The sequence below is a fragment of the Paroedura picta genome, chromosome 1, assembly GCF_049243985.1.
Source record: "Paroedura picta isolate Pp20150507F chromosome 1, Ppicta_v3.0, whole genome shotgun sequence".
NCBI classification, from domain to species: Eukaryota; Metazoa; Chordata; class Lepidosauria; order Squamata; family Gekkonidae; genus Paroedura; species Paroedura picta.
This window is the reverse complement of record NC_135369.1, coordinates 141,454,581-141,476,363: the sequence shown is the minus strand read 5'-3', so window position 1 is coordinate 141,476,363 and position 21,783 is coordinate 141,454,581. Positions and strand designations below refer to the sequence as shown.

The 21,783-nt window shown below is 42.9% G+C and overlaps 1 protein-coding gene across 8 annotated transcripts in view; it reads left to right on the top strand.

Moving 5' to 3' along the window:
- The first annotated feature begins 1,265 nt into the window (after positions 1 to 1,265).
- The window catches only part of SENP6 (SUMO specific peptidase 6), a 77,610-nt gene continuing 57,092 nt past the window's right edge, over positions 1,266 to 21,783 (top strand). For 2 of the 8 annotated variants that reach the window (XM_077306433.1, XM_077306424.1), the window contains exons 1-4: positions 1,500 to 2,202; positions 14,512 to 14,605; positions 17,173 to 17,236; positions 21,142 to 21,284. In XM_077306433.1, the coding sequence (XP_077162548.1) occupies positions 2,127 to 2,202; positions 14,512 to 14,605; positions 17,173 to 17,236; positions 21,142 to 21,284 (377 nt within the window). In that variant the 5' untranslated portion in view covers positions 1,500 to 2,126. Of the gene's footprint in view, positions 1,376 to 1,499; positions 2,203 to 14,511; positions 14,606 to 17,172; positions 17,237 to 21,141; positions 21,285 to 21,783 lie in introns of those variants that run through there. The other 6 variants (XM_077306403.1, XM_077306413.1, XM_077306397.1 and 3 more) reach the window with 6 other exon arrangements.

Below are 21,783 nucleotides of genomic sequence, written 5' to 3'. Positions count from 1 at the left end.
GGGCTGGGGTCCTCTGGGAGGCTGCAGTTATTGCAGAGGTTTGCAAATTCATCCACCTATGCTTTCCCCCAGGCTTGCCTCCACAATGGGGATGTTCTGGTATTTGGGCACAAAATTTATGGTAAAAATAACTTCTACGATAGAGTTTTTGCCCAAACACCAGAGTGTCCTTGTGTCACTGGCCTAGGCCTCTCTTTGCTGCTGGTTGCCAGAGGTACCTGGAAACTCTAACCTGCCATGCTGCCAGCTCTATCAGGATCAGCCCCTCACTGAATTAAAAAAATGCTTTAAAATATCAGGAGTATCCATGGGTTAGACCTGGGGCCACTGTCACATCTAAGGCCTTACCTGTTAGCAAAAGGATCATGCAAGATCACTACACCAATAACTCCAAACTAGGTAAACATAAGAGCTTCACTATACCGTGTTATTAGTCTGTGCTGCCTACCCTGTTGGCCAGTGGTTACCCACCTGCCCTGAGCCAGCAAGGAAGGGCAAGCAATAAAAATGCAGTTGTTGTTATTATTACTACAACTAGAAACTGTCCAGGCTCCTTAAATGTACCTTAATATGTCTTAACATGCACAAATTACTATTCCCCCCCAAATGTATACAGATGTTGTTGTGATTGGTAAAATGCAAATTCATTAAAAACATTACTGAATTCATAGTAGCCTTCTGTCATTATGTATTTATTCAGGTAACATATACTAATGGAACAACTGCTGTCATGTGGGGGTCAGCAAACTGTTTTGACATTAAAAAAGGGTCTTCAGACTCATAAAGGATGAGAACCACTGGTCTAGTGAAATCACAAAGGAAGTTGTTGGAGGCCTGCTGCTACAACTTCTTAAACAGATTACCTTCCCAGAATATAGCACTGTCATCCCCAAAGTACAGCTTGGATGAGAACATCTGTGGCTGCATGTACACACTATTTTTTCTATATAGAATAGATATATACACACTTATACATACACCCGTTGACAACTTTGGGTTGGGAAAATCCTGGAGATTTTGGGGGTGGCTCCTGGGGAGGGGAAGAGAACACTGGCTATAATGCCATCGAGTTCAACCTCCAAAGTAGCCCTTTTCCCCAGGGGAAGTGATTTCCAGGCCACAACTAGACATTGCTAACCCTAATAGACACATACACACCTGCCTTGGGGGAAACGAAAATTTGCCTAACGAGGCTTTTGCTGTTCCTCAAAAACTTATCCTCCCCGCCTCTTTCTTATCATATGTCCCCGTCCTTCCCAACCTCCAGCGCTGGCAGCATCGGGAAGGAAAGGACCAGGCAACAACAGGGACCGGCACAGCATGTGAGCCACGCCGCCTTGATGCAGCCATTTTAAGCGGCGGCCAGGATATAGAGGTGTTGTGGGCACATCGGCTACACTTTCCCGCGCCCCCTCCCCTCCCCTCCCCCCTCCTCCTGTGTGTGCATTTAGGATTAGCCTTCCGGGGGGGGGGGGGAAGGCGCATTGAGCGGAAGCCGTGGCGGGCGGATGGGTGAGGGGAGGCCGGCATTGACCGTGGCAACCGGGGCGGGCGGGGTGTGCGCGAAACCCGCAGGCGGAAGAGTCCTCCTCGGTCGGGTCGCTCTAGTCCGTCCTCCTTCGCCGTCCCTGCCTTGCGGCGGCCGCGCCAACTGACAGAGAGCCAGACAGCGCCGCTGCTGCCCCGGCCTTCCCCGCTCGTCTCGCAGAACCACTCGGGGGCCGACGGTGACGCCGGCCTCGCTCACGGAAGGCGGCTGCCTGCCTGGCTGGCTGGCTGGCTGGCTGGGAGGAAGAGAGCCGGCGCGGCGGCGGCGGCTGCCCCTTCCCGCGCCCTGTGTAGGCCCCGTTGGGCGGCCGGAGCCGGGCTTCGGAGGGGCGCTGGCCTGTGTTCACCCACCCACCCACCTTCCTTCTCTCCCCCGCCCCCGCCCCGATTAGCCCCTGCCAAGTCAGCGTGTGGCGAGGCGAGGCGAGGCGGGCCAGGAGGGAGACCGTCCCGGCGGCGAAAGACGCAGGCCGAGGGGAGAGGCCTAGTCCTGTGGCTGCGCCTCGGAGGCGTCGGGGCCCGGCCCAGCAGCAACTCCTGGCCGCGATGGTGTGAGAACGGAGCAGAGGCGGAGGAAGATGGCCGGTGGCGGCGGCGGCGGCGGCGGAGGGAGCCGGAGCGTTAGGGGCGCCAGAAGTAGCCTCTTTCTGGACGGTGAGTGTGTGGGGGAGGGCTGCGGCCCCCGCGTTCAGCCGGCCGGCTGGGGCTAGGAGAAAGGGCTTGAATGGTTTCTTGCAGGTTTTCCGAACATATTTTGGGCTGCAGAGCCCGAGGGAGAAGGAAAGGCGGTGTTTACCTGTATTTTTGGTTGGGAGGGGAGGCTTTGCGTGTGTTAAGGAGGCTTAATGGAGGGGGTGGGGGAGGGAGTGTGTGTTGATGGGGGGCTGGTAAAGGTAATGTTTAGATAAGAGCTGAAGCTAATTGAAAAATACACTTTTATGTGTTGCTGTTGGCTATAGGCAGGTTCTCCGAGCAGTGGCCTGCTTTCTTTATCTCTCCCCCCCTTCCATAAGTAAGCATCTCGTTTTCTAGTTAAAAATAAAGTGAAATGGCATCTTAAAGGTGTTAGGAAGAAAATGATCTATTCACCCCCATCCTCACACAAGTATCATTTGTGATTATTGCTATCAGAGGTTAGCAATAATATTTTCCCCCTTCCCCATATCTGGTGTGCCTGAAAAGGTAAGGAAACTGGTTTAATTTGGCCATGTTTGTGAATAGAAAGCTTTGTGACATGACATGTAAAAATTACCCAAGGAAGGATGTTTGTGTATGTCATTTTTGGATATACTTATTCTGCTTAATTACCAAAAATAAAGGTCTCAATGAACTATCCAGAAATTTTCAAGACAAGTTAATTTCTTGTTTTCCAGCATTCGTGTTTGGAAAATTATTTCCCTTGGAAGAAACAATTCCAAAGAAGATTGTGGTTTGGGGAATGGGAACTAGCTTCTCATAATGTACTGTTTTATGTATATTATATATATTATATATATATGTATGTATTAATTTATATTGCTGATGTGTTGTTTCTTAAAATAAGTATTGCTGCTGTGAATATATTTTCCTGTAATTGATTACTAATACCTCCAGATTCTTCAGAGTGTAGAATGGGGAACCTAATCTGATGACATGTTCATATATTACTTTTTCTATTTATAGAGATCTTTGGATGGGCTGTTGTTTATAATTATAAAGAGAAAGTTTTTCTTGCTATGGTTGCATACATTCCAGACCAAATACAATGCAGAAATCACGTTACAGTACAATTAGTGCATTTTCACATACTCCGTGAGTCTTCATCAATCATCAATAGTTTTAAAGCAACCATTGGAGTGGCCTTAAAGTATGGTGCTTAGAATGGAGTGATTCCATTGGTGTAGCAGTACAGAGACTGCAAATGACACTGCATTATTGATGCAATCTAACACAACATGTTAAAGCTTTATTCACAAATGCAACCGTTCATGTTGATGACTGCCCAAAATGCATACTTCACCTGGAAACCTTGTTTATATGAAAGTTGGCATGAAAGGAATTTTTTACTGCTTTATTTAAATCCCTCCAAAAAAGATGAGTTAGTGCGGTGAAAATTGCTGTAGCGGTATGAGAAGTTGCTTTATCATGTGCAGCAACTACCATGCATCTTGTTTCAAATGGCTGTCCACAAATATGTTTGCATTTGTGATGTGATCCTGTAACTATCTTACGGGCAGTGTTATCAGAGAGTAAGCATGTAAAGATGCTCATGTCTGGGGTTATCAGTGTCTTCTAACTTTATACATTCCATAGCAGTTGATTGATATCCAGGACGAAGGGAAAACTTTGCTTACATATTCCTTACTTGCGTTCCCACACTGTTTGTTACAGCCTTTCCCAAAGCTAAATTTTCTGGGCAAGGGGAGACTCTTCAGCCTTTCCATCATAATTGGTTTTCACATTAGGAGGAGGGTACTAATCTGAGTTCAACATGCCAAATTTGGGAGCGCTCATAAGAAAACTATCTAACCTTTTATTTTGAGCAGTGTGTTTGCAGTGTCTAAGGCATTGTGAGAAGTGCTATCCTCTTAATGATATCTCAAGTTCATACATTGTTTGCAAGATGACCTACAGTCATACTTTGAGTCCAGTAGCACCTTTAAGACTAACAAAGTTTTATTCAAGGTGTAAGCTTTTGTGTGCATGCATACTTCCTTGTATAAAACTTTGTTGGTCTTAAAGATGGCATTGGACTCAAATTTAGTTCTGCTACTTCAGACCAGCACGGCTGCTTACCTGAATCTAGGTCCATAATTGTGAGTCCATATTAAGGCCTTGCTTTTTTCACTATAGCCATGGTCCCTAACCTTTTGGTATGGTATGGTAACCCACAAGTTCAAATGTACTTGGTATGAGGAACAGCATTCTCAAATCATTAAAACTGCAAGAGTCTGGGAACCACTTTCACAGGCCTTTTGACGTACATCTGGGTCAGGACCCGCAGGTTGAGAAACATAGTACTACAGGACAGTGAAGGCTGGCATTTTGTATTATTTTTCAGGTTATGCTGTAGACTAAAATCTTAGGGCTTAATTTTTGTTAAAGGAAGTCACTCTAAATCAAAAAAATGTTTTAAGATTGATTAAATGTCATTCTTTTATCCTGTAGGAAAAGCTCAAATCCAGGAGAGTTTAATGTGTAAATAGTATGCTAAGGTCTCTGTTGCAGGATCTCCATGGAAACATAAGTACCATAATTAATGGGGAACATAAGTCTGCAGCCACTGCTGGCTGGTTATTTTGTCAGTGGGGCACCCCCCTCCCCATTTATTACTGATTCCCCAAGTTGCTGAGACAGCTGAGTCACAAGTGGCACAATCCATATCAGGATTTGGACATTTATAGTATTAGGTTATTTTTTTAATCTCATCTTTCTTATGAGCTCAGAGAGGCTTATATCATTTATCCCGCCTTCATTTTACCCTCACGGTAAACCTGTGAGGTAGGCTTTGCTGAGAGGACTAGTCCAGTGTCACCCAGCAAGTTGTCATGACAGGGTGAGGGTTTGAATTTGGGTCTCCTATGCCCTAGTCCAATGTTCAGAATAGGCAGTAACCTGAAAAGAAGGGACCCAATGAACAGGTGAAGACATATACACAGTCATAGCCTAAAGACAGGAAAGGCTGTCCACAACTAGAAGGAACAATGCAAGCCATTCCCTCATGGCATACTATCTCCCCTATTAATAAACATTGTGAAAATGCTTCAGAGTCCCCTCTTTAGTACCTCCTCAGTTCCCTGTCTTTTTCCTCCAACTACACTTCCACCCATGACCTGTTGCCTTTTAATATTATCCAGATTAACAGAAGATATGTTGCAGGCTGGTTTCTCCCCCAAACAGGAAAACATCTTGATCCCAACACCTGTTCAGCCTATGTATTAGAAGAAAGCCAGCTTGGTGTAGTGGTTAAGAGCAGGGTCATCTAACATGGTGAACAGGGTTTGATTCCCTGTTACTCCACATGCAGCCAGCTGGTGATCTTGGGCTCATCACAGCTCTGATAGAACTGTTCTGACCAAGCAGTAATAAGAGGGCTCTTCCAGCCTCACCTACCTCATAGGATGTCTGTTGTGGGGAGAGGAAAGGGAAGATGATTGTAAGCTGCTTTGAGACTCCTGATAGGGAAAAGTGGCATATAAAAACACTCATTCTTCTTTACTGTCACAAACACTATATGATATATATTAAATTAATAAGGTAAAGGTATCCCTGGTGCAAGCACCAGGTCATGTCTGACCCTTGGGATGACACCCTTTAGTGTTTTAATGGTAGACTGCATACGGGGTGGTTTGCCAGTGCCTTCCCCAGTCATTACCGTTTACCCCCCAGCAAGCTGGGTACTCCTTTTACCGACCTCAGAAGGATGGAAGGTGGAGTCAACCTTGAGCCTGCTGCTAGGATTGAACTCCCAGCCTCATGAGCAGAGCTTCAGACTACATGTCTGCTGCCTTACCACTCTGCACCACAAGAGGCTCTTATAAATTAATGTATTGGGATAAATTGTAGGATATATTTTGAAGCATATAATGAAAATAGCACACACCAATGTCTATAGACTTGTAGAAACTATCTTCCCCATTACAGCCCATGATACTAACTTTAATCCAGTATGGGTGACTGGATAAACCTATGGGCTGTATCTGGAGTCATGTAGTTTTCTTAATCCCTTATAATGATATGAGACAAGACTTCTGATCTACAGTATTTGCTGGCGTATAAGACTACTTTTCCCCCCTGAAAAACATGCCTCCAAGTCAGGGGGTCGTCCTATACGCCGGATGCACTTCAGTTGGGATATACATAGCTGCCCATAGTGGCCTCCCGATGCCTGCCCACCTCATTCTATGTACCGTCCAGTATCACGCGGTATCCAGCGCGGCCGTGGCAGGTCATCAGCGTGGCTGAGGCGAGCATCAGCAGCGAGACATGGGTGCCAGCCCATTCTGCTCGGTGGGAAGCAGCGGTGCTCCGGCCCGCCCCTTGTCTACGCAGAGCTCGCACATGCGCACTTGCGCACTAGTGCCGGTCACAGGGAGATGCAGGGGTGGGACGGAGGTGCTGTGGTCGCGCTGCAGCCGTACAATGGTGACAATGACAGGTACTGTAATGTAATGTAACAAACTCTATATTTTGAGTGGAAACGTTGGGGGGGGGGTCGTCTTGTACGCTGGCAAATAGGGTAGTCATTTTCTCATCTGAGGGCTAAATAGTTGTCCTGGGATGAAGGAGAGGGTGAATTTAAAACTCAGATGATTCATGCCATGGTAGAATATTGCTGTGGGAGATAAGTGGAGTTTTCCATTTTTTTTGTTAAATTAAGGGGGTATATGAACTACTACTAAAAATACATATATGACATTATATAGTGCTTTATGTACGTATCATCAGTTATAATAGTGATGATTGAGTGCTGGGAGTTAGTTTTGACTTTCTGGGTTTTGTTGCAAGCATCACAGAAACCAGAAGAAAAATGGATATGTGTATTCTAGCCAATAATAACTTGCAAAATTTAAAGTGGTTCTGCAATATTATCTACATGCAGCCTCATTGTCCAGGTTGCAGCAATCAATTTCACTGTGCTAATAGTTCAGGCAGTACAGCTTACTTAGTGACTGTTTCTTGATTATTTATTTATTTATTTATTTATTTATTTATTTATTTATTTATTTATCATACTTTTATACCGCCCTCCCCGGAGGCTCAGGGCGGTTTACATTATAACAGAGAACCATACATAAAACAGTCTGTAGAACATGTACACCAATAACCAACAATTGCAACCAAACACAACACAGTATAACAATAAACAATCATAACACAAACAGGTCCAGGGCTTGTTGATGGGATTCTGAGGGGGGTGGCTTATTGATTGAATTCTGAGGGGGGGTGGGGGGGGGAGCAGGGGCCCTTGGTCGCTGTAGATTACATCTGGTCTCGGCCAAATGCCTGGTGGAGGAGCTCCTTTTTGCAGGCCCTGCGGAACTGTTTAAGCTCCGTCAGGGCCCTGATCTCCTCTGGGAGCTCGTTCCACCAGGTAGGGGCCAGAACAGAGAATGCTCTGGCCCTGGTCGAGACCAGACGGACTTCTTTAGGGCCAGGGATCCTTAGCTGATTGGAGGCAGTAGAGCGTAGAGCTCTTTTGGGGGCATAGGCGGGGAGGCGGTCCCTTAGGTACACTGGGCCCTGACCGCGTATGGCCTTGAAGGTAATTACCAGAACCTTTAGTCTGATCCGGAATTCAACTGGTAACCATTGCAGCTGATGGAGAATAGGCCGGATATGGGACGTCCACGGTGTTGCCGTGAGGATCCTGGCTGCTGCATTTTGAACTAGTTGTAGTTTCCGGGTCAGGGCTAAGGGCAGGCCTGCGTAGAGCGAGTTACAAAAGTCCAGTCTAGAGGTGACCGTCGCATGGATCACTGTGGCTAGGTGTTCCGGGGCCAGGTAGGGCGCTAGTAGTTTGGCTTGGCGGAGATGGTAGAATGCCAGCCGCGCTACCTTTGTGATCTGGGCCTCCATTGTCAGGGAGGCGTCCAGAATCACGCCTAGGTTCCTGGCAGAGTGAGCCGAAGAGAGCTGCACGCCATCCAGGGTAGGCAGGCGCGCTTCCTCGCATGGGCCCTTCCTACCTAGCCACAGGACCTCCCTTTGAAGGATTGAGCTTCAGACGACTCTGCTTGAGCCATCTCGTCACTGCTTCCAGGCAGCTGGCTAATGCTTCTGGGGGAGAGTCAGGGCGGCCATCCATCAGGAGGAAGAGCTGGGTGTCATCTGCATATTGATGGCAACCCAGCCCAAACATCCGTACCAGCTGTGCGAGAGGGCGCATGAAGATATTGAATAGGATAGGAGAGAGGACCGCTCCTTGTGGGACTCCACAAGTAAGTTGCCGGCGGCCTGATGTTTTCTCTCCTATTGCAACCCTCTGTCCACGATCCTGGAGGAAGGAGATCAGCCATTGAAGGGCTGTCCCTTGTATTCCAGCATCGATGAGGCGGCGAGCTAGAAGCTCGTGATCGACTGTGTCGAACGCTGCTGAGAGGTCTAATAATATCAGCAGTGCTGACCCGCCTCGATCCAACTGGCGACGGAGGTCGTCCGTCAGGGCGACTAGCGCTGTCTCTACCCCATGGCCAGGCCGGAAGCCTGACTGGGATGGGTCTAGGACCGAAGCTTCTTCCAGGTATTCTGTCAGTTGGTTTGAGACTGCCCTTTCTATCATCTTGCCCAGAAACGCTAAGTGAGACACGGGCCTGTAGTTGTTAGGCTCTTGTGGGTTTAGAGATGATTTTTTCAACAGTGGACGTACCACAGCCTCTTTCAAACCCTCCGGGAATTCTCCTGTTGTTAGAGATAGGTTGATTATCTCCTGGAGGGGGCCCATGAAAAAGATGTGAAAGATACAGCTTTTATGTATCTTTTATGAAAAAGATCTGCAAGATCTGCAAGATCTTTTTCTTTTATGAAAAAGATCTGCAAGATACAGCTTTTGAGGGATTATTGGGCATGTCTGTGCATGTGTATGGTGTGTGCTGTTCGTCATGATTACTTACACATTCAAAGAAAAGCAATATTTTAGAACACATCCATTCAGTGGAAAAGTATCCTCTTGAATTGCATGTGTCTTTGAACTATTAAAATTATTTTTATCACTGGAACTAATGTAACATAAAATAACATGACATAGATCATATGAAAATGGTTTCTGGTTATACTGTGTTTGTAACAATGCTTTTGTGATGAAAATGCAACTGAATTTATACAGGAGTAATCTGGCTGTGATACCAAGTTAGCCTAATAAATTTAAACTTTCAAGGGAGGAGATTCCATGGTTTCCCTGCTGGTTTGCCCAGTTCTTCCAAATAAATTTGTCCTTTAATGTGATGAGGCTGAGGCTACCTCAGTTGCAAAGCTGGCTGTTCCACTGAAAGCAACAAGGACCACATCTAGTGTTAAGTGCCTGACCATCGCACAGCAGCTGTATTTGTATGTCCAAGATGGTTGCCTGAATTTCCGTACTGTAGTTATCATGCTGGCTGGATTCTTAGTGAGGCTTCTTTCCTTTTCTGATTCAGACCTATTCCAGGAATAGCTTTTTTGAGTAATCTTGCAAACATTTGTGCCCTCTTCTCTTTAAACTGTGGGAGAGAGACTGACTTCAGAACTTTCTTGGATGTATTCCTACTCTTAAAGAAAAATCCACAGGTTTAGGCAAAACCTCATGAGGTATCTTAACCTTGGAACTGGCCAGTGGGTACCTCATACTTTTTCAATTATAAGGCGACTATTCATTATGCTAGTATCTTAAAAGTTAATGTATGATTGATATTCTGTCGGTGGTTATTACAGTGTTGTATACAATCCAGTAAGTTGGAGGTAAGAGATGCCTATAAAGGAAAAAGATACCAATGAAAGTGAGATAGCAGCAACTTAAGTTGTCCCAGAATCTTTGTTCCTGGGGTCATTTCAGACATGTGAATTATTCAGAAATGTTTCAGAAGGGATTTTTGTGAAGAAATTAGAGCTGTTGTAGGGTGGAACAATTTTAAAAGGTATTTTTGTATAGATGAATAGGAGTATTGTTGACTGCAGTTTTTATTGCAGGTATCAGTCATATACTGCACTGTCTCTTGTCTTACTCCAGTGGTTCCCAAACTTTTTCGGGCCACCGCCCCTTAGTTCCATAAGTTCATCTCCAAGGCCCCCTGACTGATAAAAAGCATTATACAAAATAACAGTATGCATGACCCTGTAAGGAAAATCTTTAACACTTTGCTCTATAATATATTTGTGAAAGGCCCTCCTGGCCAGGCCCTGCGCACGTCCGGATTGGCCCAGCCCCACTGGCACCCGCCCCCAGCAGCCCAACCAGCCCAATCAGGCTGTGTCTCCTGCCCTTAACTGTCAAGTCCAACAACTCTGCTCACTGTGCTTCAGACTGCTGACAGAGCTCGCAGGTTGCTGATGAGTGCACTCCCCTTCCCTTCAGACCTATGAAGGGAGCCTCTGGCAGTCCCTGATGGAGGGGAGGGAGGCATTTCTGAGAGCAATACAGAGGAGTCTGTGGGCATGGGTGTGCTTTCCTTGGGGGGGGGGGTGGGAGATAAGCTTTCCCTTCCTGACAAACAGTTGGCTGACATAAAAGACTCTTCTCACTTAAAATACTGTTCTGGCCCGCCTTGCTGCTGGAGGGAACATGCAGCCAAGCAACTCTCTGTAGATATGAGGCCTACCACACAGGGTTGTTGTGCAAATGAAACTGGATGCTGCTATGGAGGTACTTTTGCTTCCTGTTGGAAACTGCTTTGAGACATCTGAGACCTACTGGGTGACTGCGGCCCATCCCCAGTTCTCTCAGACCTCTCACAGCACCACATCCCTCACAGGTTGTCTATTGTGGGGAGAATAAGGGAAAAGGTGAGACTCCTTTGGGTAGTAAACAGCAGGGTACAAAAATCCAGCTCTCCTTCTAAAGGGCAATAGTGAAAGAAGCATGTGGGCACATATCAACAGTAAAATGGAGATGGATGGCGGACACCTGTGTACTGTGACTACCCCATGTGCATTAGGGCAGGGGGACATTTCAGTGTCTGTGGTCTAATTCACACAAGAAGGGAAATGAGGCTGAATGCAGAACTGGGAGGAATTGGTTGCCATGTAATCTCCCCCTAAGAAGAGTCTCCAGTCTGCTTTTCCCTTCACATATCCGAGGACATGGCTCTGGAAAGCTCATCTGTAACCACTATGCCACAATTCCCGAAGGTCAGTCCTCTCCCACACTCAACGAACATTCCACACAACAGGTTCTTGACACCCATATCTCCACACCCATGCCCTCATTTGCCACCACGCCACCATAACCTCCCACACAACACACATATTCAGCCTCATGCCCTTACAAACTGGACCACCATTCCCCTTCCTCTTCCCAATGCCAAGCTCTCTCTATCTTAATCATTCTCTTCCTTTCTACCTCCCTCTCTTGTTTCTATTTTCCCCTCCCTCCCGCTAGCACCCGCTGTATCAGCTACAATGGGCTTTAATTCTTGTAATAACAATAATATCCAAAGCAGTGACCATTAATGGCACATGTATTCAAAATCCAGTTGAAACTCTATAGTTTAATTTATTCAGCAACATTGATTAACTTCATCCAGTGATACCAGCTTTTCAAAATCAGATAGCCATTCAGTAAGAATCTCGGATATCACATTTAGTAACTATTTTACTGTTCAGTACATTCTTAAATTGATGGAAGGCTTATTGAAGTTATACCAGTTTTCCAATGTCTGGTTTAAAGTCACCCAGCAGGAATTACTTTAAATCATCAAGTGCAGTAACCTGGAGTTGATTTCTTCACTTTTTTGGAGGGAAGTTGGAGGACCACACTGAAATCATGTTCCACCAAATATAATGTTGGGTTTTTTTAACCACTGTCCATTGTACTGGATAGTGATTAGAAATCTCCTTTCATAATCAACTCTTGGTACAAGTTCTTAAATTTTGTCTTCAGGTCACTGTCATTTCGTAGCTCAATTAGTTCACTCTCCACTAGTCCAGCTTCTTCAGAATCTGAAAATGGATGTGTTACCCAGTTTGGAATTTCCATCAAAAGAAGAACCTCAAGTTGCTCAGACATATATTCAGTCAACATAGACAAATAGTAACAAAAAATTTACAGATTGTCATCTTGCATCACACCTTTCTTCTCCAGCTTAGATAGGTTTGGAAATGGGTATAGCTTATGATGGCCTATGTGATGTTTCAGTAGAGGCAATTCTGAAATAAATGTTCAGAAGACAGATTTGGCCTTAATAAGTTTGATCTTATTTTCTTGTAATTTCCTATCCTATTAGTTCTGATAAATGAGCAGTGCCATGCCTGACTTCTTCAACTTCATTTATTTATTTTTATTTTATTTATTTTAGATTTTTATGCTGCCCTTCCATACGGCTCTGGGCACTGAGCAAAGCATTAGTGTCTTTGAAAAACCTTGCAAGAGTATCAAAAAGGATGCAACAGCGTCTCTCACAGTTGTTTATTGATAGTGAGCAAACTGCCACCTAAAGCAGCAAACATGCAAAGTCTTGATCATTCTTGATCAGAGCACCTGGATTTGTTGTTCATCAAGAGCATGGGTTTTAATTTTATTCACTGCCATAATATCAGTGCAGGTGTTCACTGAGGTTTTCAGTAACCAAATTTTAGTGATGAATGACACAGAGAATGATAAAGACATTTGCATTGCTTCAAGTAAGCAACACATCCTAGTCATTGATAATGCTCCATCAGTTGCACAAGCAGAATTTCCTTCTGTTTGAAGAAACTGCTTAACAACTTGATATATTGACTGTCCTTTAGTAACTGTTCTTACTAGCTTTGCAAATAACTCTTAAGCCAAATTTTCATCTTTTATCAAGTGCATATAAGTGAGAAGCAAAGATTCATTGCTTGACAAGTTGACTTATTGAGCTGCAATGCAAATTCTGTTGTTCTTAGGACATTGTGGAGTATCTTCCACATTTTCAGCCATTTAATGGCTCTTGGTCGTGGTGGTGGTGGTGATGCTGTACTTAAGGATATTTGTGTTGCTGCTGGTCTTAGGCTGCAGCTCTCATAAGGCTCCTTCATAAGTCACTCTATTCTCTGTCCTCAGACCAAAATTGCTTCCGCCTCCTTTTTTTCTCCATAGAACCCCTTATTTTCCCTCAGAGGTTTCCTGTGGCTCCCTCTCAGGGAAAAATACCTTTCCCCCATAACAGAAATAGAGGGCTGAACCCACAGGTTTACACACACAACCTAGAAATGTTAATATTGGGCATGCAGTGACACTTCATAATCATCAGGTTTGGTATCCAAGAACATAGAGAGCCAGCTTGGTGTAGTGGTTAGAAGCATGGATTTCTAATCTGGCAAGCCGGGTCTGATTCCGTGCTCCCCCACATGCATCCAGCTGGTGACCTTGGGCTCGCCACAGCCCTGATAAAGCTGTTCTGACTGAGCAGTAATATCAGGGCTCTGTCAGCCTCACCTACTTCTCAGGGTGTCTGTTGTGGGGAGAGGAATGGGAAGGCCACTTTGAGACTTTTTTGAGTAGAGAAAAGTGGCATATACGAACCAACTCTTCTTCTACAGGAAAATAAACACCTGACTCAATAATATTCTGTTCAGGACATATCAGCAAAATGTGAAAAATGATGAAGACACAAAAACTCACTTGATGACAGTTCCTCAAAATGTGGTGTTTTGGTCTGACTAGCGCTCTGGTGGTGTAGTCACTAAAAATCTAGTAGTTTTCCACAAGATTTTAACACAATGAGGTGGAAACGTGGAGTGTAATTTGCCAGTGTCTAGAAAAAAGGACGTTTTTATACCTGGCTTTTCTCTACTTCAGGGAGTCTCAAAGTAGCTTACAATCATGTTCCCATCCTCGCCTCAAAATAGGCACCTTGTGGAGGTAAGGTGGGGCTGAGAGAGTTCCAAGAGGAATATGACTGGTCCCAGGTCACCCAGTAGACCTTGTCGGAAGGAGTGGAGAATCAAACCTGCTTCTCCAGAGTAGAGTCAAGTCAGTCTTAACCACTACACCATTCTGGTATTAGCCTGATCAATCACCAATAAGTGAACAATGCAGTAAAAGAGGTCTACCTCGAGTGCCCCCTCTGGTGCCTCCTTGCCTCTTAGTCCCCCCTGAGTAATTTCTCCATCCTGAGGTGGGTGATACTATTCACTTTGGGAACCATTACCTTATTCTGCCTCAGAAAGTTGCAGTTTGTACCACTTTATATGCTAATATATGAAACAGTTCTGAAATGTTTAAACAGAGTTGCTTTCTGTTAGCTCAGTTAAATATTAAGATTACCCTCTTTGTATGCATTGATTTAGCTTGGGACCAAAAATGATCCTAACTTATTTTCATTTCAGCTTTGGATAGATCACAGTCCAAGCGGGATGGTGGCTTTAGAAATAATTGGAGCTTTGATCATTCAGAAGAAAGTGAAGGAGATGGAGAGAAAGAGTAAGGACAATTTTAAACTAGGTGATTGAAAGTAAAAGTGTGGTAAATTACAATATTGCAATACTAAATTGATTGAGTTCCTTCCTAGAACTCTTATCTTCTAATGTAAACATTGAGTGTGTCATGCACACCTGTGATACTAATGCACATTTCTCATGATGGGTACTTATTTCCCAAAGATGCTGACAAGTAGTCTAGAAACAAGTTTGAGAAAATTATTAAGAAAATCCACAGGGGATAATGTTACTCTACTACACACAAGACAGTTTTTAAGTATTAATATGTATTCTTCAAACTTACATCAGCCCTTCAATGGAATCCTATACAGAGTTATCCCAATCTAAGCCCATTGATTTCCATAGAAACACAAGTTTCTGCTTTTTCTTAACTGAAAATGAACAATTCCAAACAATATCAGTATTCTTTTTGTGCCTGTAAAAGAGGCAACCACTGTCAAGAGTTAGCATAAGTAGAGCCTAATTGAGTACCTAGCGCAATTTCTCATACAGGCCAGTCAGTTACTATGGAGGGCCAGCACCAGGGCAGTAGCCAAGGCCTTCCTATGATGTTGCTTCCTGGTGCTGGTATTCAGAGGTTTGGTGGTAGAAAGTGCCGTCACATCACTGCTGACTTACGGCAATCCCATTTTCAAGGCAAGAGATGTTCTGAAGTGCTTTGCTATTGCCTGTCTCTGTGTCACAACCCTGATTTTCCTTGCCAGGGCTGATTCTGCTTATCTTCCAAGATATGGTGAGATTGGGCTATCCTGGACTATCCAGGTCAAGGCATTCAGAGGTTTGCTGCCACTGAACGTGGAGGTTCGTGTGCAGGTTGTGTGATACACCTCCAGCTCTGAAATGTTTTGTAGTGGGCTTAATTGCGGGGTAATTATTAGGTGCCATAAAAGATCATAAGAGGAGAATACACTGAATACTAATAAATGATACATTTTCATTTTATATTTAAAGATATAAGATTATTATAGCTTATACAAGTGAATCCAATTTTAAGTAATTATTCATACTGCTTTTATATAATAATTGGTCAGGATAAAATTGGTCATTCTTTTTGCAGCACAGAATCCTACACTGAAAGAGTTCTTGATCCTCATGAATACCTTTGGATGAGCATAGGAGGCAACTGAGGGAAGGGGGAACTCAGTCTTGGCAGATATACAGACATGAACTTGTGCATTTTTTTTATTTCAGCCAGTGCATCAATCATATTTTTTCATACATTGTCTTCTGATGTATGTTTTCCAGGCTCATTCCTACCTCCCTTTTCTCCTTTCATGTATGGTTGGAACTTTAGAACAATTGAAAATTTTAGTCATTATTATTTAGATTCCTCCAATATTATACATGTCCTCACTGGGGAAACAGTCCCATTTTTCTAGGAGCATTTTGCTGGGGGAACATAGTAACAAACGTGGCCTCCAGCATAACATCTGCACAATAGCTGGTTAACTGCCACACATTAATTTCTGCTTTTCTGGTACCAACATCTTCTGAACGGAACTATGCTCATGGGATTTGCCACTACATATTCAATACTTTTAAGCCGTTATCTTGTTAACAAAATCATTTTCAAGTCTTTACTGTGATTTAACTTTATGCTTACACGTGAGGAGCAGCTTCCTTGTCCTATTGACAAATTTTATTTGTCTCTAGGCACAAATCTAAAAACTTCTTTTTCAGTCATCGGGGTTTTGTGTTTTAATGACCATTAGCCTCTTCACAGTTTCTTGTAATTTTATTAAAGCTATATGAAAAGTGTTATAGTGGATGCATAAATATAGTGTGGTCCAAAAGTTAATTCTGAACCTAACCTAACTTCTCCCGAAATTTCATATTTCCATTTTTGCTTTTAAAAGCTCAATTTAATTGAATATTGGAGCTAGTATAGAAAGCTACTGCCTAAGAAATTATCTCATCCACCACTACTGAAAGGTATGAGGCTAAGTTAGCATATAAACAAGGAATGTAAAGAAATTTATGCATATATGTATTTTTTGGTCATGCTATCAAAAATTCTCATGCAAAATTATATGCAAAATTTGTATTTAAAATGAGAAAATCCGAGACACTACAATAAAATCGTTGTTGAAAATACTAGGGGCCACAGTGAAGTGTCTAGGTGCCACGGCAATCTAGTGCCTGGAATCTGTCCTAAATACAAATCTGTCCTAAATACAAATCTGTCCTATACAAAAAAGGATTTATGAAGGCTTCATGTGCTCAAGTAGTTAGTATATTCTCACCAGTTTGATAAGCAGTTATCTAATGGAATGGGATAGGATTGTAGTCTGCTGCAATGTTTTTGTAGCTATCAGCTTGCTTTTACTGCCTTGTCCCTCTATTTTTGTCATCCACTTTCTGCATTGTTTGTAATATTACTGTTGCTTTCATTGCCTTGTAATTCTAGTCCTATTGCATTATTCACTGGATGTCTTATGCTGTTTGATTGCATTGTTTTTACATTATGCAATTGGCCTTTGAGTCTTAGTGAGTAAATAAAATATTGTTGAATAACGGGACACTTTTCTTTCCTGTTCTTCACCTGTTTAGTGAAGCAAGTCTTCTGAGCATAGATGATAGTGATGAAGCCTGCAGTCCCAGTGACGAAAAGAAAGTGAGTTTGTATTTATCCTGTTATTTGATTAAATATACATACATGAGGCTACATATTTGATGCTTCATACCAAGTGCAACAGTTTGAGGAAGCACTCTTCTAAAATTTCTGTATCTTGTGATACTGAACTTTAATGTTCATGTTCTTATCCTTAACACTATTTCGCTCCCTTATAATTGGGAAACAGCCTCCAGGGAGGAGACGGTCCGGGGCCCTGTCTGTCCAGGCCCACCCTGATTAGCCCTCCCCCTCCAGCTCCCACCCTCCCTTCCTGCCTGCTAGAAGCCTTGTGGCTGCGGCCTCCATTGTCACCCACAAGGAGAGAAGCAGCGACAGGGCTTTGCAGCCCGCAGGTATGCTTCTGCTGTGAGGGAGCCGCGGGGGGGGGGGGGGATGGAGTTTGGAACCTCCCTGCGTGTGAAAAGCCACGACGAGAGCACTTGCCGACCCAAAAGGAGCTTCCTGTGACAGCGCTGCTGGGGGGGAGGTTTCCACTCCCTTTAGCCCTTTTTGCGTGCCAAAGGGAGTCACAGCCCACCCTCTCATGCCCTCCTGTCTGCCACCCTTTTCAAAGCCCATTTTTTAAACGGGCTTTGATACTAGTTTATGACATAAAAAACTAACCTACCTTTAAAGTTGCATTGAATATACAAAGCTCCCTTACTCTGCTGTAATTGGCAATGACCCTCCTGGGTCTCATGCATGAAGATCTTTGTCAACAACTGTTGGTTGAGATACCAGGAATTAAAACCAGACATCCAGCACATAAAACATGCACCCCACCACTAAGTCACAGGCTCAATATTCTTAGCTTTTTACAGTACACCTATTTAACTTCATTTCTGAATCTTGTGTGTTTATATTTTTGAAAAAAAACAAAACACACATATTTATGGGATCTAGAATGGCAAACACCAAGGAACAGTAAAGGCTAAAAATAATTATATATAATGATTACATGTATTGTGTGTAGATCCACCCATGTATACATTTTATTTCAGTGCAGAAATGTGATTTAAAAGTGTCTCAATTGTAAAGGCTATTGCTGAAAAGGCTCTTGGATGATTTAATACAATTTAGAGTTATAAAATGCACCAGGGTTGCAGATATATACAATGAATTCTAACACCTAACAAGGAAAGTTTAAATTAAAAGAATTACACAAGAATGATTTTATTATGCCAAGTATTTATAATATGCCAAGTATTTCTTATATTTTTGCTCTTTTTACATTTCTGACTTAGAGCATCTTTCCCCCATATTTTTGGCAAGATAGTTCTTAATATGTTCAAAAATACATTTTTCTTTAATGGGAAAAAATCTGTGGGTAACATTATTTTTAAACATTGTATGATTAATGATTGTTTACTGTGCTGTTTATGTAAAACAGTCTATAATTGTTATCTAAGCCACTGCTGCTACTGATAAGAGCATTTTAGAGAGTAAATAAAATAACTGTGAAACTGTCTTACACAGTTCTAGATTTCTGTTTTGTAAGTACTTAATCCAGCAGTCACTGCATACTGGCATGGTATGTTGAAAACAACACAACAGGTTGGGGCTAGTGCAGGATTTCTGCAGATTATTTTGCCGTATTCTGTATTGTGCTGCCTTTGAATACTGACTGGAAATTTCAGATGGTGCAGTATGGAATGGCCCATTTGCTATCAAGCTTTGCCTGCTGGAACCATTGCATTACTGGTTGTCTGCTTCAATGTGGGTCCAATTTAGGGTACTGATGCTTGCTTTTAAAGATCTTCATAAGCTGAGGGTAGCATGCTTGGAGGACCAACTTTTCCAGTATGAATCCATGTGCCAGTTCATACTCCACAACAGGTTCTTGCTTTTGAAGATACAGGCTGGCTTTTTGTTGCTGTCTAACAGTTATGGAACATTCCCTTGGAAAGGGTGAGGCAGGCACCTTGGAGCCCTTTGGAGAGCATTGTTTAAAAGAGATTAGGGGACAGCTTGAATGGACATATGTTTAATTGTAATAATGATCTGTTTTAGTTTAATTACCTGCTTTTATTTGATGTCTGGGGGGGAAAGGTGAGGTATACAAATGGCCTAGAGCCAACTCCTCCATTAGGCTATTCCCTAGGATCCCCTGTTGCATTAGCTGTGATGTTTTGGAGTGCATTCTATGTTTCACTGGGTTAAGGGAGATGGGAAATTTGTATATTACTAATGGAATTCCCAGCCTGTTATCTGAAATCCATGTCCCAGAAAAAAATTATTCCTGGTATTGAGGCACTGTGTGTGTAATAGTTCCCCCCTAGCCCCTAATGTTCATGCCCTCTACCTTGTACCTCAGCATCTAGTATGCAGCCAAGAGTGGGAGATTCTTCCAGAGGCTTAAAAGAGTGATCTCTTCACTGTTACCCAAAAGTCCCTTATGAGTGTTTGGGTGCCTCTTGGGTAATTGCTGACATCACTTCCTCTGTTCAACTACCTGTTTAGCATCAGGGGAGCATCAAACTAGAAAAAGCTGCTAACACAGAGAACAGTCTGACTTTGGGGAAGAAAACTGAGCAGTCTTAATTCCTTAAACAAACAAAAGGTTTATTCATTATTTAAAGATCAACACACTTTGAAGAAAAGTATGTGGGCTAGAAAGTTGGAGTACTGCTTTTAACTCTCTCGGCTCCAGTGGGGTCAGAGGCGGCAGGTTCAGTCTGCTCCTTGGGACTTGATTCTTTTTTGGTTTTGGCCATCAAGTCTCTTTGACTTAGGGCAACCACAGAGGGTTTACAGAGGTGGCTTGACATTGCCTGCCTCTGTGTAACAATCTTAAGCTTCCTTGGTGGTCTATCCAAGTATTAACTAGGGTTAATTCTGCTTAGCTTCCAAGATCTGATAAGAATGGGATAGTTAGGCTCCCTTTAGCCCATCAACAACCCCCTGGTCAACGATCTTGAATACTGCACCAGTGTTATTTAGTGCTTTACTCTCAGGATATGAAAATAGTTGTCTTTAGTGATATCTCCTGACTAGTTGTCTTCAAATGCTGCACATTCTTAGAGACCCATTTTCCATAAACTCCCTTTATTCTGGGTGAGCCATTTGACTGATTTAATGACTGGAGGCTTCGTACACCAGGAAGAAGTTTGTGAATTGGGTCTCATGTACTATTAGCTGTACCAATCTGGTAGCTGCAGTGAGAATGAAGGGGTTGAAGTCGCTATGTTTATGTAATAAGCTAGAATGACTATCTCATACCCTTCCCCTCTGTGCACTACATCCATTAACACATATAAATCTCATGGACTGGAAATAGTTCATTAGGATGGAAGGGAAGATCCCAGAACATCAGTGCTTTCTGCTGGTTTGCACAGTCCAAAACGCTGATTTTTCTCCCATGCAGGACAGTGACATTTTCTTTGAATTCTGTCCTAGGTCTGAATAACACTGGATTACATCTGTTGTGGATTATATTTCTCCCCTTGAAATTTCCCCAGTGAGTTTGATTAGCCAGATGTTCAAAGTGGTCATCTGGGCTAGCTATATATTACTCCTTTCACCCTGTGAGGTGGTACTTGCTAGAAAGATCTTGAAAATGGCAGCTAGAATGATTGGCTGTAAGATTATTATGTGGTCCAAATGTCTTCATGTTTGAAAAATTGTATTAACTTTCAGTCCTACGTTTTAAAATAAATAATTGATACATCATATTTTAGTTCTTTATTTGAGGTATATAAACCCCTTCCAACAACTGACCACAGAATTCATCAGTCAAAAGATGTTGATTCTTATTTTAGGCCAATGCCTCTCAGTTTGGTGACATACACTAAAAGCTCAGCACATTAAAACTAGGATTGAAACTATTGCAATGCTTGAAAAAGTTATAAAGATGTAATGCAGTATTGTGTATTCATTTTAAAGTTGTTGTAATTATTTCATTGCAGTCATTACGTTGTCGCTCAGGAACTATTGGCATCAGAGGAGATCCTATAAGAACATATGCTAGACGAGGCAAAATTGAACCTTCCAGAGTTTTTAAAGGAAACTCAATTGGTCTCAACATGTTGGGGAGCAGCAAGAAACTGAGGTGCTTTGCTTCTAGATATACTAAAAATTACTGAATCTGTCTTTTATGGAAAATTTTGTTAGTAATTCTTAAGAAATGCTTGCACTTTGTTGATCAGACTGATGCATCATTTATAATTTTGAAATGTTTAAGATCTGCTGCTATGTGGCTGGAGGTTTCAGATGTTTGTTGCACCAGAACTGTTTTCAAAAATCTGCAATACTTTGGTCATCTAAGGCCAAAATGGTGGCATCTTAGTTTTCAGATGCATATTTGTGGTCTTCCTCGTCCATCACAGTGATCAGTGAACATCTGCATTGTTAGGAAGAAAGTTCCATTTGATGGTACTTCTGAAGCTGCTTTCTACATTCATAGAGTAAGGCTAGGATTTGGGGTGTAAAATGTCTTTGAAGCCTGCAGCAAAAAGTGTTTTGGCCCTCCCTGTTTTTGGTAGAAAAACAAATTTTGGGAAAAATTGAAATAGGTGCAATAATTTCATCATTGATCTTCTGTACAATCC